Raw genomic sequence first — 13,632 nt, forward strand, 5'->3', positions numbered from 1 at the left:
GCCGAACATGCAACAAAACAAAGAGGGTTAAAGTGAAAAAATAAAGAGTCGGACTTCATGCTCCAAACACCGTAGAGACTGAGCCGCCTCCTGATTGGTCAGCAGCGGGTCACCTGATCAGTGCAGGTGAAGGGGGGGCAGAGCGGCCAGACCTAAGGTAGGAGGAGTCAGTGCGGTCAGTCGAATGCGACCGCGCGTAGACGGGTCGGTCGGCCATCGCTCGCTGGTCGGCTGAGCGAGAGCGGCTGTAGTAATCCCTCCGGTCCATCCCCCTGCTGTACCTGCGTATCACCATGACAACTGTCAACTACTGTCACCATGACAACCGCTGCACCTGGGGGACAGGTTAGTCACATGGAGGACATTGTTCTGGTCACCTGTGGATCTCAAAAGTAAAAAGGCACTGTTTGTAGGAGAGGAAATATATTTGGCACGATGTTTCCCAGGAAGTTTCAGAACAGGTGAGAACAGAAAAATAAAAGCTTTTAACTAAAACTGAAGGACATAAATTAGGGATTCAGAGAGGAAGAGCTCAGAGTTCCCAGAAGAAAAATAAGAAGTGAAAGACGATTCAGTCGGCATTTTCAATCTATTCTCTGGGTTCGTTCACTTTTCCCACAGAAAAATTCAAGAACTTCTCAAGCATTTTCAAGGTAAGTTTCCAAACTTTTCCAGCACCACTTTGGAGATAAAAACAACACAAATTAACTAAAGAAGACAGTTTCAACTCACAAGTTTATATCATATATTAACGTTAATAATATATTGTGGCAATATTTTAAACTAAAATAAAATAAAATTTTATGTTTTGAAATGTCTCTTTATACATGTTACTAGCCTGAAAAAGTTATTATGAAAAATGTTCTAGCGCTTAGCAAAAATAAATAATTTTAGTGATTCTAACTGACCTAAAACAAGAAATGTTTAGTTTGATTTAACTATAGACTGTGATAACAATGTTTAGGTGTCTTTTTATTATCTTAAAATTTCTGGTTTCAACAATAAATTTAAGCTTTTAATCAAATCGTTAGATTACATTTTACTGTGAAATTACGCAGTTTGAATATGAAGCACTTTCCAAACCTCTCTCACTACAGCTACAGCTAACTGGTTTTCCTCCGGTCTGTAGCTGGTCTGTTTACCTCAGCAGCTCCTCATCATAAGCTTCTGGCTCGTAGGGAAAGTCTGGGATGAAATCCTGACTGCAGAACAGAACAACGTCAAACACTCAAAACCTTCCACTGTTTCTACACTACGTTACCGTTTCAGTAATTCAATTCAAAATCTGACACTCATGCATTATTTTGATTTATTGCACACAGAGTGATATATTGTTACCATTGTGGAAATATTTGACTCGCGTCTAATGAAAACCCAAAGTTCCGTTTCTACCAAAAAACAGCAACAAGAACCATAAAGTTCAGATTATATAACAGATTAAAAAATTATTTAATATTTAAAAACAAAACTGTAATTTTTAATATTTTCTACACTATTTGTTCAAGGAGAACATAAATATACCAGAAAATATGACTAAATGTAGTTAGTGGGTGTAGTTTGGTGGTATAAATCTTAAGTAGCATCCTGGAGAATCCTGTTTCAAATGAGAATATTTTTCAAGAACAATAATTTTTATTGTTATCATAACAATAGAAAATATTTCTATTAGAGGTGTGCCGATCGATCGGTCACCGATCATAATCGGGCCGATTTTCGTGAAAAAGTGCATGATCGGTGATCGGCGATCATTGGCTCTTGTTGCCGATACCGATCATCTCATTTCCAGCCTGCCTGTGCAGCTGGTCTCCTCTTTCCTTCACACTGCGCAAACGCGCAGCAACAAATCCAAAGCGATGTGTAACTACTGTATAACGCACTGAGTGAATGGGGAAGTTTGCGTGTTGCGGCGGAAAATTAAAGCACGTGGGTGAAGCACGTCAAAATGCATCAACACAACGAAGCTAATACGACATAAAAACAATGCCATACTTGACGGAGATTGGCTACATCGAGGTTCACTGCAGTAAAAAAGACATACGGAGGATCAGATAGCAGGTAAAGCAGCGCACAGCTACAAACACTCACCCGGATTAGCATGACGGTCAGAAAGCTAAACAAATAACCTGGAAAATTATTTAAGTCTTCGAGCTGCGATGTAAAACGCTGGCTCTGCTCTCGCTGTTGAACCGCTGCTACGCTACAGGTAGTAATATTTCACAGACGGAGCTTCGCTTCTGCTCCACCTGGTAGTGACTCTCACACCAACCTGCTTAAAGCTGCAGCATCTAACCTAAAAAAATACATTTTACATACGTATTAAAACTGTCGCTGTCCTGACATGAGACAGATAATCTCTGAAAAAATAATCGATCTCCTCCCTGATCTGCATAATTACTCCACTCAGTCAGAAACAGCCAATCAGAGCTAGCAGTAATCAGCTAGCCGCCATGCTAACAGGAAGTTTTCATTCAGTAACTCTGGATTGTTTATTGTAATGGATCCTGTTTTTGCCTTTGAATGTTAAGTTTTATACTTGAATTTTTTTCGGCAATGTTGAGAGGTTTTATCTTGGCTCTCTGCATTATTTAGCCTCTTCAGAGCCTTCATATGTTATCAGTCTGTTAAAGATAGTATTATCAATAGCAGTACAATTTGCACAATGCCTGTTTTGTTTAGTTTTCTTCTTGAAAAAAGTTATTAAAAACAAGTTTTTGTCTAAACTAAGGTGAATTTATGGTTCCTTTTTCCACATAATGTAACCAGTAGGGTTTATGATTAAAAATATATATATATAATTATGTGATCGGTATCGGTGATCGGTATCGGTGATCGGTATCGGTGATCGGCCCTCATGGGTGATCAGTATCGGTATCGGGAGGAAAAAACCTGATCGGCACATCTCTAATTTCTATTATAACTCTGAGTTCATTTCGCTCACCGACTCCAGCTACAGTTCACACTTTGTGAATGTTCCCCAAACTCCTGAAATGACTTTGCTTTATTTCAGGTTTGGATCATCCTTGTTACTTGTGCACCTCTTACTAACAAACATTTTTCCTTCCACTAAACTTTCTTTTAATATTTTTAGATACAACGTTCCATGAACAAATAAACTTCTCAACCAGTGGCATTTAGTGGTTTAAAATCTAGAAACAAATCACTCTGTATGTAATTAATCTACTGGGCCACCCTTTAGAAAGCACTTACTGGGGCGGTAACACAGGGCTCCAATGGGGGGGCACTCAAAGATTTTTTCTTCTTTATTTTTTATTGAATACATATTTTGCAAATATTGCACTTTATATAAAACTTATATGCCCAAATTAGTTGCGGTGCAACAATATTTTGGGATTTTTATGATCATAAACAATATTCCTGTATATGAAAATTATGAAGTTATACTCCGTATTTTTCTTTAGGAAACATTTTGTTTAATGGACAGGGCACCAAGCTGGCTCCAGCCCTGGGCCCCACATCCTTGTAAATACGGCCCTGTGAATCTATGTAACATATGAGTTTCTTCTTTTGAATTAAATTACTGAATCTACATATGGATCACCTATAGACGCACCTATAGCACCTGTAAATTAACAACTAGCAGAGCTTACCTGTATTCCTCACAACTCCCATTCATTACATGGTTTGTCCAGGTCTGTTGTGGACCGTTAAAGTATCTTACATGCAGAGAAGCATATCAACAGTTACATGTTTACTCTTTAAAATGTAACTACTGGTACTACACTAGCTACTGCGGCGGTACCTGTCGTAGGAATCGAGAGAGTTGGCAACAGACATTCTCCTCAGGTGTCGCCTGAATACAGAGGAGGAGGAATTGAATCCAGATGTTCAGCACAAACTAAACACCAAAATGTCCACAACTTCTACTACCAAAGTACCAAAAACAGCAAAGACAGAAGGGAAGCGGTGCTACAACATTAAGGGAGGCTAATGCTAAGCCAAAGGTCTGGACTGTGAAACTATAGAACTAAAACCAGAACCGAGTTCAGGAACCAACAGTGAGACAAAGTTATTCAAAACTAAAAGCTGAACATAGATCAGCTGTAACATCAGGACTAAAGCGCATTAAATCCAGTTCAGACCAGTGTCTGCTTTCATGGTCCAACACATCAGCACATCATACTGGATCGGACAGCACCTGTTAGCCGCTAATGCTAGTGACGCTCCTGCGGGCGCCATTGTTGTGCAGCGAGTCACAGTAATGATGCAAAATCTGAGAAAAATGTTCGTAGCACCTTTATTTCTTAACAGATTTCTATAAAATATGTCTTCAGTAAAATCAGTTAAAGCTTAGAAAGTTGATGTGCGTTATCCCTTGGTATAAATCTATAAATAGTTTGGTTTCTATCAGTTCTGTCAAAATGCAAGAGGACTGAGCAAATTTCTCTTTAATGTTGGTCAATAATTAAATCTCACATCTTTACTGGTCCCAAAGTTTGTTCAAATTTAACAAAGTATGGCTCCTAAACTTTATAAAATTTCATCCTATTTGATGATTGTTATGAATATTGCAACAATCTACAAAGGAAGCTATTACTCAGGTTTTTGTCGTTTGTTGAACTTTTATAAATCACAGCAGCTGCAGTGCGTCACGGCAAAGGGAAAACAACGCTGAGAAACAGTTGAAGAGCAACTCAAAACCATTTGTATTCTGCTTTGTTTTCTTCTTGCTCTCTGAGTTGACTCTAAACCCAAAGACCCGTTGCCACGGTAACCGACTGACAACAGCTCCGCTAGCCAACAAAGCTGCGTTCATGTTCAAATGTATAAACACCGAAAAACCCCAAAGCAGAACATTCAGTCTGCTAGTTTTATGTTTCCAGGCTTGATTTTTAGTTTGCGATTATTGATAAGTGATCATCTGAACACAACGGTGATTGATTAGCTAATTTAAAGAGCTGCTCTGCTGATGATTTGTCAGAGTTGGTGTGTGTCGCCTTATTTTATTGCTAACTGAACCGAAACACATCGCACATGGACATGCTAAGGTTGTTGAAGTCTAGCTAGCATAACTGACAACTTCTCACTTTCTCTACATTATTTTTAATTAAAACATTTTCCTGACCACTGAAATTGGACCTTTGTTATCCAGTTATTGTTGTGTTGTCAAATAACAAAAAAATGGCGTTTTTTTATGTTATTTTCGTTACTGTGTCATTTTTCCGACCACAGATATTCCTGACTCAAAGCACAGCCATGACGCGCGCTAACTGACGTGATGTCCAATCCAGTATTACATCAATGATCCAACTGCAGCTCTTTGTTAACTTCAATACTGATTTATTAATTAAAATGTTTAATTAAGCCGGAACCGGACTCCATGCTTCTCTAGCTGCAGTCTAGGTGTGCTGGACTGCACACCTGGTGCTGTTTCCCTCGGTTACCTGTCCAGGCTGCTGTACTGACAGGCGTCAGAGTACGCTCGGCTCAGTTTGGAGCCGCGCAGCAGCCGCACCGCGTCCTCCCGGTACAACGGATACAGAGGGTTGCCGCTGGCAACCAGAGGTCAGAGGTCAGAGAGGTAAAGAGCCAGAGAAGAAGAGGAAAAGTTTGGGTAAAAATAAAAGGCGAACTTCAAAGAACAAAAAATATTGTGCCTCGAAAAGTGGCAAGTAATTTTAACTCATAAAAACAAATCTCACCTCTTTGCTCTTTAATCTCCTAATCTAAGACTAGAATCGTCTAATAATATGGTTTAAAAATAAAATCTGATCCAATTTTTTACCAACATAATATATTACCTCTGTGGAGGCGGTTGGCTTGGCGACCGTGACCTGCGGACCATCTCAGATCGGGAGCAGTGATTGGACGACATCACCTGTTCTGGCACTGAGAGGGTGGAGCTGTGGAAGTCCCGCCCATTCTGTCTGTAATCTGCAATGAAACAAATAAACGTGGTTTATCCGTCTACATTTATGTGATCTAAAGATAAACGTTGAGTCAAACTGCAACTTGTGAGAAAAACTAAGTTTCTAACTTCAGAGACGGAAAATCAGAAATATGTACATACATTAATAGATAACACTTCTGTTTTATTTTGTAGACATGATTATTGTGTATTTTTTTATTTATATTGAGAATATTGTCTGTTATTTCTGCATGTCTTGGTGCTGCTGCTCAATAATTACCCAATTCGGGGATCAATAAAATACGTCTCATGTCACCTTAAAGTAGCAATAATAAGAGAATTTGAAAATTTAGTTTTTAGAAAAAAGTAAATTCAACCACTAGAAAAAAATCAGATTTTTACCAATCCCACTGGAAAAAAAAAAAAAATTTTATCAATAAAAATGCTATTTTTTACCAATGGAGACATTGTGTTCCAGTTAATGTTTTTTAGTAGAAATTTATAATGTTTCCTACAGCCTTTCTTTTCAAAAGATGAGTGAATTGCGTTGTGGGATGTTGCGTATACCTGAAATGACGCCAATGCCGTCCTCACAGTCGTAATCTGAAAACTCGCTGTCGCTGATCCTCTGAGATCCTACAAACACACAGAGGGAGGAAGAAACGAGAAGGAGGACGTTTAGAAGACCACATATCATCTTTAGCTGGAAGCACAACAAACAGAAAACCATCAAACTCAGGAGCAGAATAAAAACAGAAAATAAATATGTAACCCTGAGTGAGGCAAAAAGCTTTGGTTGTGCAAAGTGTTGGCCCTCTTTTTAGTAACAAAATATGTTAAGAACCATTATCTCTTTCCTCTCACTTGAGAATGAGTCACTCCTTTGTATTGATAGTCACCCAAAATCACATTAAGATACTTAGAAATTTGTGGGGTAGCATGACAAAATGTGAAAATGTTAATGGGGAGTGAATAGAGGGAACCGCACTTAACCTGTTAATGTCAATTATGAGTCAAACGCACCATAACAATCCTTCATCCACAAACAGAAAGCAACCAAACTTCTATGAGTGTCTTCAGTCAGAAGCTTCCATAACACTGACTGCTACAGCATCTGCATTGATGCTTTAAGGAAAATTACAGTTACGTCTAATATCCAAATAAGCTGCTGCTGTTTCCACTCGCACGTGAAAACGGCTGCAAACAGATGCGCAATTATTCAACCGTACATGTTTGAAAAGCCAAAGTGGAGTCTCCTGCACAACCAACAAGAATGGAGCAAGTGGTTTCTGGATGGTAAGTCAACAACAAAACACTTGTCTTTTCCAGCAGCCATTGTACAGCAGTAAAAACAGCGGACAAAATGTGCTGAAGCTCCTTTGGGTTGCTAGGTAACAGGACGGGGCTCGTCAGGTTGTTACCTGGCAACAAAACGTTGACATCGGAAAGTTTTTGAAACAGCTTATTTTTTAAACACCAAAAAACATCAACATATTGGTAAGCAATTCATTTTTTAATGCTTGGGCTGTTTTAGAATCAGTAGAAACTAAAATGGAAATATAAAAATGTGCAAAATGTGAATTTTGCATAAAAGGTCCCCTTTAACAATTATATGGACAGGATTACAAACTGTCCATCCTGATTGTTTTTGATTTTATGGCTGCAGAAACAAAAAACTGCAACATAAAATTCAGAGGACTCCACACAGACACACAGGCACACACACAGGTGTTATTACCTGAGTTAAAGTAAGGACCTTTATCTGGTAACGGATCATAAGAAGTGAAACAACAAACAAACAAAAAATAGATGTTAAAAAAAACGACATGATGGAATAAAGACAAAATAAACATCTATATTTCTAAAAATTGATCATTAAGCAGCAATAAAAATAATAAAAAGAAAGTGACTGAGTGAGAGTCGGTGTGTTTCTGGTGTGACTCTCACTCTGAAGCCTCCTGCTGCTCTGCGACGGCTCCGTTTGCAGTCCCCTCCTCTGCAGGTAGGGGGAGGCGTTGGGCAGCGGCACCGACGAAACGTCATGAAGCTGCAGCTTGTACCAGTGAGGCTGATCGTCCAGCAGCGCCGACTCCAGCTCTATCAGCACCTGACGAAACACGGGGAACGTCAGGACGCCGATCCTAAAGCCAGAGATCCTCAAACCTGTTCAGTCTGAGGATCACTTCACCTACTTAACAAACACTTACGGACCATCCAGCTTCAAATTACCCCTCGTTAACGCAACATGTCAATATAAACAACCTAAAATTAAAATATTAGGCTCTTAACGCACTTATTGTTGTTTTCAAGCCATCAACAGGTCTAGTCGGGGTGTTTTGAGTTATTTACAGATTCTTAGAGTGGATTTCCAATGATGTCAAACATGGAAATCAAAAACAAGCTGTTCTTTACTACCAAGTATCGTGTGCATTAATAACATTTACAGCTTGTAATTCAGAAGCACAATTAAAAGAAAAACAGACATGAGTTGTTTTGCCAGAAACAAAAATTAAATATAAAATCATCCATCCATTTCTATCAACTGCATTTATCTATTGTATTTAATTAATTTAATTTAATAGTCGTTAGTGTGAGCAGACCATAATATGCTAGCAAAGTCGTAAAAAAACAGTTCTCACCAAAAGACTCGTTCACGGGAGAGCCGTTCAAAAGAATCGAATGAATCGCTAACCAACGACACGTCAAAACTCTCAGCAGGTTTAACTTAGTTTCCTCCGATCTTATAAGTAGTCCTGGCGTTGTTTTATTGTGAGTGACCCGGTTTTATCCCATTCATCCATTATTTTTAAACACAATCCTTTGCTAAGCTAGCTGTAGCGTCGCACTGTGAGATAACCTAACATCACAGGAAACAAACGGTCGTTTACATGCAGTACCTCGATGACCACCAGGGGGCTCCCGCGGACCAGCCTCATAATAAAGACTGCTTTAAGCTCTTCGTCTGCTCCAGGTGTGCTCACCTCTCCCAGGAACTGGCTCTCCTCCTCTCGGACTCTGGCCTGGTCCCAGACGGTGAGCTCCAGCATCCGTTCCCTGAACTCGCGCCGGTGAACCGGGGAATACATGAAGGTCTGGTTCCAGCGAGGCTCCAGGGACTTCTTCACCGTCTTCGTCCTGCGTTTGCTCTTATCGCTGGGAGGAAAACAGATGAGGAACAAGGATTTACATCAAGTGTAGAGCGGGTTATAATAGCTTTGGGGTTTTTTCCACTGTAGTTCAGTTTTATTCTGTTGTGACTTTTTTTCTAATTCAGTTAGTTTTTAGAGTGTGTTTGCTAGTTTTTATAAATTATTATTAGTTTGGTACATTTACTTGAGTAACTTATTGGGAAAAAAAATCTACTTTTAGGAGTATTTTCTACTTTCTACTCTTACTTGAATAAAATTTCAAGATTTTCTACCCAATGAATAAAAACAAACATGTTTTAACCAAAAACAGACAAACATCTGCAGTTTTTGTTAAAGTTTCATGCATTTTATATTGAAAGAAACTGATTTGGAAAAAAACAAACATTTTTGCCTGATTTTGTTAGTTTATAATTGTGATATTTGTAATAATAAATTTTGTCTTTAAAATGACAAAATTTCCACTTAACTTTATATATATTTTTTAAATATTTAATATATAAAATATATTTTGTATTTTAAAATATGTTCAATATTTTTAAATATTAACTATAATTTAATATTTTAAAATACCTTTTGCCTTTAAATATTAAATGATTAATGATTTGATCAGTTATTCAGTACTTGTGTGGACTTTTTATCAAATAGTGAAACTTTTACAGGAATTATAGCAGTAATGCAGTTTTGTTTTTCTTTGCTCTTCTACCTTCTGTCCGGCAGGAAGTAGATCTTGACGTATGGGTTTCGAGGTCGTCCATCGTCCCGAACAGGAAGTTCTTTGGCTCCAAGGACCGTGACGATCAGCTGATGACCAACCTTATCGTACCACAGTTTGATCTGTTTTAAAACATTAAATAACATTAAAACCATGAAACAGAGAGCGGATCTGAGCCATTCATACTGGGGTAAACTTTATAAAGGGCAGCAGCCCAGGGCTCCAGTTTTTTAAGGGGCGTCCCTCATTGTTGTTATTTGAGATTCTAATCATGATATTTTATTGTAAAATTGGGCTGATTTTAGTAGCTAATATTTATTTCCATCCTGTTGTTGCTTGTTGTTTCACTTTCTCTGGACATGTGACAGAGAAAGTGATCCCAACAGAACCGTCTTTAAAATAAAAGTATCTGTGTGCCAAAAAGGAGAAATTTTCTCTAAAAAAATCACAGCCACAGTCGGTTAGCAACTAGTTACATTTACTTAAGGAATTTTTAGCAAAAATGTACTTTTAGGACTATTTTTATTACGTTGTACTTTTTACCTTTACTTGAATAACTTTATTATGATGCAATGCTAATTTATTTCAGTAAAATTTCTGGATTTTCTACCCACTGAATTAAAAACAAACTTAAGTTTTAACGAAAAATTCACCAGACACAGACACACACCTGCAGTTTTTGTTAAAGCTTCATCGGTTTTTTATTGAAAGAAACTGACTTGGAAAATTTTTCTTTATATTGCAATTGTTATTTATATAAATTATTTTCATTTTAACATGACAACATTTCCTCATAATTTTATATTTTGGTCCATCTGATGATGTCATTTTAAATATTAAATAACTGATGTTCTGATCAGTTTCACCAAATATTTTAAGCTGCTTTTTACTTTGAGTAAAAATATGTTGAAGTCTTACTTCAGTACAATGTTTTATGTTTTCTTGTACCGATCACGAGAAAACATGACACACATTTGGAAAAACTGTTCATAAATTGCAGGTAAGCGTCTGTTTTACAGTAAACCGATGAACTCTACAGCTAACAACAAGCTAACCTACAGCCCAACTCTCTACAGATTACCTGGATCCTGGGAACCAGAGGAGGCCTGTTTACGCTCTGTAAACACATACACGTCACCATGGAAACGCCTGTCTGCAGACGGGTTTCTGGGTACGAGACGCTGGCTGAACTTACGGAGACTTGTCCCGACAGAACGCTGGGGCTCATGGGAGACGTGACGGAGATGGACGGGCCGACCTTCTGGGAGTCGAAGGAACTGGAGCCTGAGCACAGAAAAAAAGAACCAGTTCCACTGGAGCCCGCTTCATCCAACACGCAGCACTTTACAACACTGGTTTTCAAAATGGGGGCCTCACAAGGTTGGAGAGAAGATGAGGAAAAAAATAATAACTTTTATATTTTTTATATTTTTCAGTAATTTTGTAATAAAATATAAATAAAACAAATGTTTAAATGTTATTTCTGATGCTTATTTTCTGTGCTAGCAAGAAAAAGACCAAAAGGAACCGTCCCAAATGGAAATTAAATGTTGTGACTCTAATCTCATGACTGTGTTGACATGCTAACAGCTCAGTTTCAATTAGCAATCAATGCTAATCCACCTCATTAAAGTTAACTGTGACATCTCATCCAAATAAATTAAAAATAAATAACAAGCCTCCAAAAAGAACCGAACTAATGTAGAAAATTAAAACAATAACAGAGTGTCTTCAGTCAGAGGCTTCCTCAAAGTCGCTGCAACACAGACTGCTACAGCAGATCTTTCCTGCCATCACCATCTGCAGTAATTCTTTGAAAAATTCAAATTAGTAAGAGTTACAACAACATTTAAATTCCCTTTGGGATCAATATTTGAACTTTAATAATATGATTAATTCTAACTGAGCTAAAACAGGAACATTTTAATGTCGGACTCTGAGGGAAAAAGTTTAACTGCTCTGGTTTTCTGTAAGCTTGTGTTGGATTGTTTGTGTAAAAACTCACTGGAGTCCAGGTGAACACTGGAGGCATCTGGTGCTCTTGAAACGTCTCTGCTGAGCAAGAACCAACAGATATCCGTTAGCATTAGCATCTAATAAAACCTACTTTAAAGTTAGAAATGATCTCAGATGGAGAATATTATTTTTTTTAGCTTGGACTGGACCAGGTGTGTGACCCACCGGACCGGTCGGCAGACCACCAGCTCCACCTGCGGTTCTGGTTTGGACTCCATGATGATGTCATAGACCTCGTTGAATGTGGCGCCCTGAAGAACCCGGCCGTTCCACTCCAGAACCTGATCACCTGGAGATCAAAAATGCAACATATGTTACAGTTTACACCTCAAAAGGCAAACGAGCCGCACCGACTAGATGAGCTGTGATATTTATTACTGGACTGGACGGAGCCTATTAGCCGCTATAGCTAGCAAAAGGTAGCTGTCCAAGAAATGACTCAAGTAAGAGTAAAAAAGTATTTGGTAAAAAGTCTACTCACATACTGAGTAACTGATCAAATTATCAATTATTTAATCATTTAAAATTATATTGGTACAGTTTTGGGTAAAACATGTTTGTTTTTCATTCAGTGGGTAGAAAGTCCAGAAATTTTTACTCAAGTAAGAGCAGAGATACTTCATAATAAAATTACTCAAGTAAAAGTAAAAGCACAGAGTAGTAAAAATACTCCTAAAAGTAGTTAAAAAAAGTTACTCAAGTAAATGTAATTGAGTACATGTAACTAGTTATTACCCAAATCGGGTCGGTCTACATACAGACCCGTTGTCGTGACGACCGACTGACATGATGTGTGATGTCATGTGACGTCCAACCCAGTAATATATACCGATGCAGATGACCCCAAAAATATGACAAGGAAAGTTTTTTTTACAAAGTGAAACTAAAATAAAACAATCAGGTTGATGGAAACAGAAAATCAGACGTCTGGTAAGTTAAACTATAACTACTGTAATTTGAAAAAAAAAAAAAAGCAACGTCTAATGCATAAGAAGAGACATGATCTATGAGCAGAAGCTGTGTTTACCTGGTCTCAGGTGTCCCACTGTGTCTGCCAGACTTCCTCTCTTCACCTTGGTGATGAATGCACACAGACGGCCAGACTCTGTCATCTTCCCGCCAACAACCTGAAAAAACCCGGCGCCCGTCAGCAAGCCACTGAACGCCACCAGGGAGATCATAAGAGAAACAGCAGCGCCACCTTGAGGCCCAGCAGGGCTCCTGTGTCTGCAGGAACCGTCCCGTCCTTCATCCTCTTGTTCAGGACGATTCGACCAATCAGACGCTCCCCATCTTTGGATGGTTGCCATGTGACCGGCTGCTAACGAATCACAAATAACACAGTTTAATTCATAGAAACAGACAGGTAGAAAGGCAGACAGGTAGTGGATGTTATGATGGCGGGCGTGTTTGTTGGGTTACCATAGACATAGGTGCGGGCTCGCCATGCCAGGTACCGTGATCCCACCACTGGCTCTCCATGTCTCCTGGAAACAACAAATTTAATAAAAACAATTAAAACTTTAAAGATTAAAAAAAAAACAACTTCATCTTTGGTCCATTTAGTTTTTTCTCTTTCCTTCATTTAAAATGCATCTTAAATGAAATCCTGCTTGTCTTCAGCATATGGTCATAAGATCCAGCATAACACCGTTCAGCTATTTGATATTTATGGACACATTTTGTTAAGGCAACCCTTCCTGTTCTCTCTTTTTAAAGGAAGTCTCTCTTCTTGGTTTGGCCTTTGCTGATGTACATCCCTTTAAAATCTTCTTGAAAAGAAATTGTATTTAAAAAGACAATACGGGAACGATTTCAATCGACCCGTGTGAATTTGGTGTGTTTCTGTTTTGATTCCTTGACTGTTTTTCTTCTTAGATCCAGCTTCA

At 38.4% G+C, this 13,632-nt stretch overlaps 1 protein-coding gene across 1 annotated transcript in view; it reads right to left on the reverse strand.

The window, feature by feature from the left end:
• Positions 1-13,632, reverse strand: part of rims2b (regulating synaptic membrane exocytosis 2b) — a 45,659-nt gene that overhangs the window by 14,853 nt on the left and 17,174 nt on the right. The window contains exons 10-24 of the mRNA XM_014984173.2: positions 13,166-13,230; positions 12,945-13,064; positions 12,771-12,870; positions 11,909-12,032; positions 11,733-11,779; positions 10,923-11,011; positions 9,719-9,849; positions 8,848-9,019; positions 7,814-7,973; positions 6,434-6,502; positions 5,760-5,892; positions 5,403-5,510; positions 3,761-3,811; positions 3,609-3,674; positions 1,143-1,202 (exon numbers count right to left, since the gene is read on the reverse strand). Of these exons, the coding sequence (XP_014839659.2) occupies positions 1,143-1,202; positions 3,609-3,674; positions 3,761-3,811; positions 5,403-5,510; positions 5,760-5,892; positions 6,434-6,502; positions 7,814-7,973; positions 8,848-9,019; positions 9,719-9,849; positions 10,923-11,011; positions 11,733-11,779; positions 11,909-12,032; positions 12,771-12,870; positions 12,945-13,064; positions 13,166-13,230 (1,495 nt within the window). The remainder of the gene's footprint in view (positions 1-1,142; positions 1,203-3,608; positions 3,675-3,760; positions 3,812-5,402; positions 5,511-5,759; positions 5,893-6,433; positions 6,503-7,813; positions 7,974-8,847; positions 9,020-9,718; positions 9,850-10,922; positions 11,012-11,732; positions 11,780-11,908; positions 12,033-12,770; positions 12,871-12,944; positions 13,065-13,165; positions 13,231-13,632) is intronic.

Source organism: Poecilia mexicana, unplaced genomic scaffold (genome assembly GCF_051168715.1).
Source record: "Poecilia mexicana isolate PSO_F unplaced genomic scaffold, ASM5116871v1 scaffold_11, whole genome shotgun sequence".
Classification (NCBI taxonomy): Eukaryota; Metazoa; Chordata; class Actinopteri; order Cyprinodontiformes; family Poeciliidae; genus Poecilia; species Poecilia mexicana.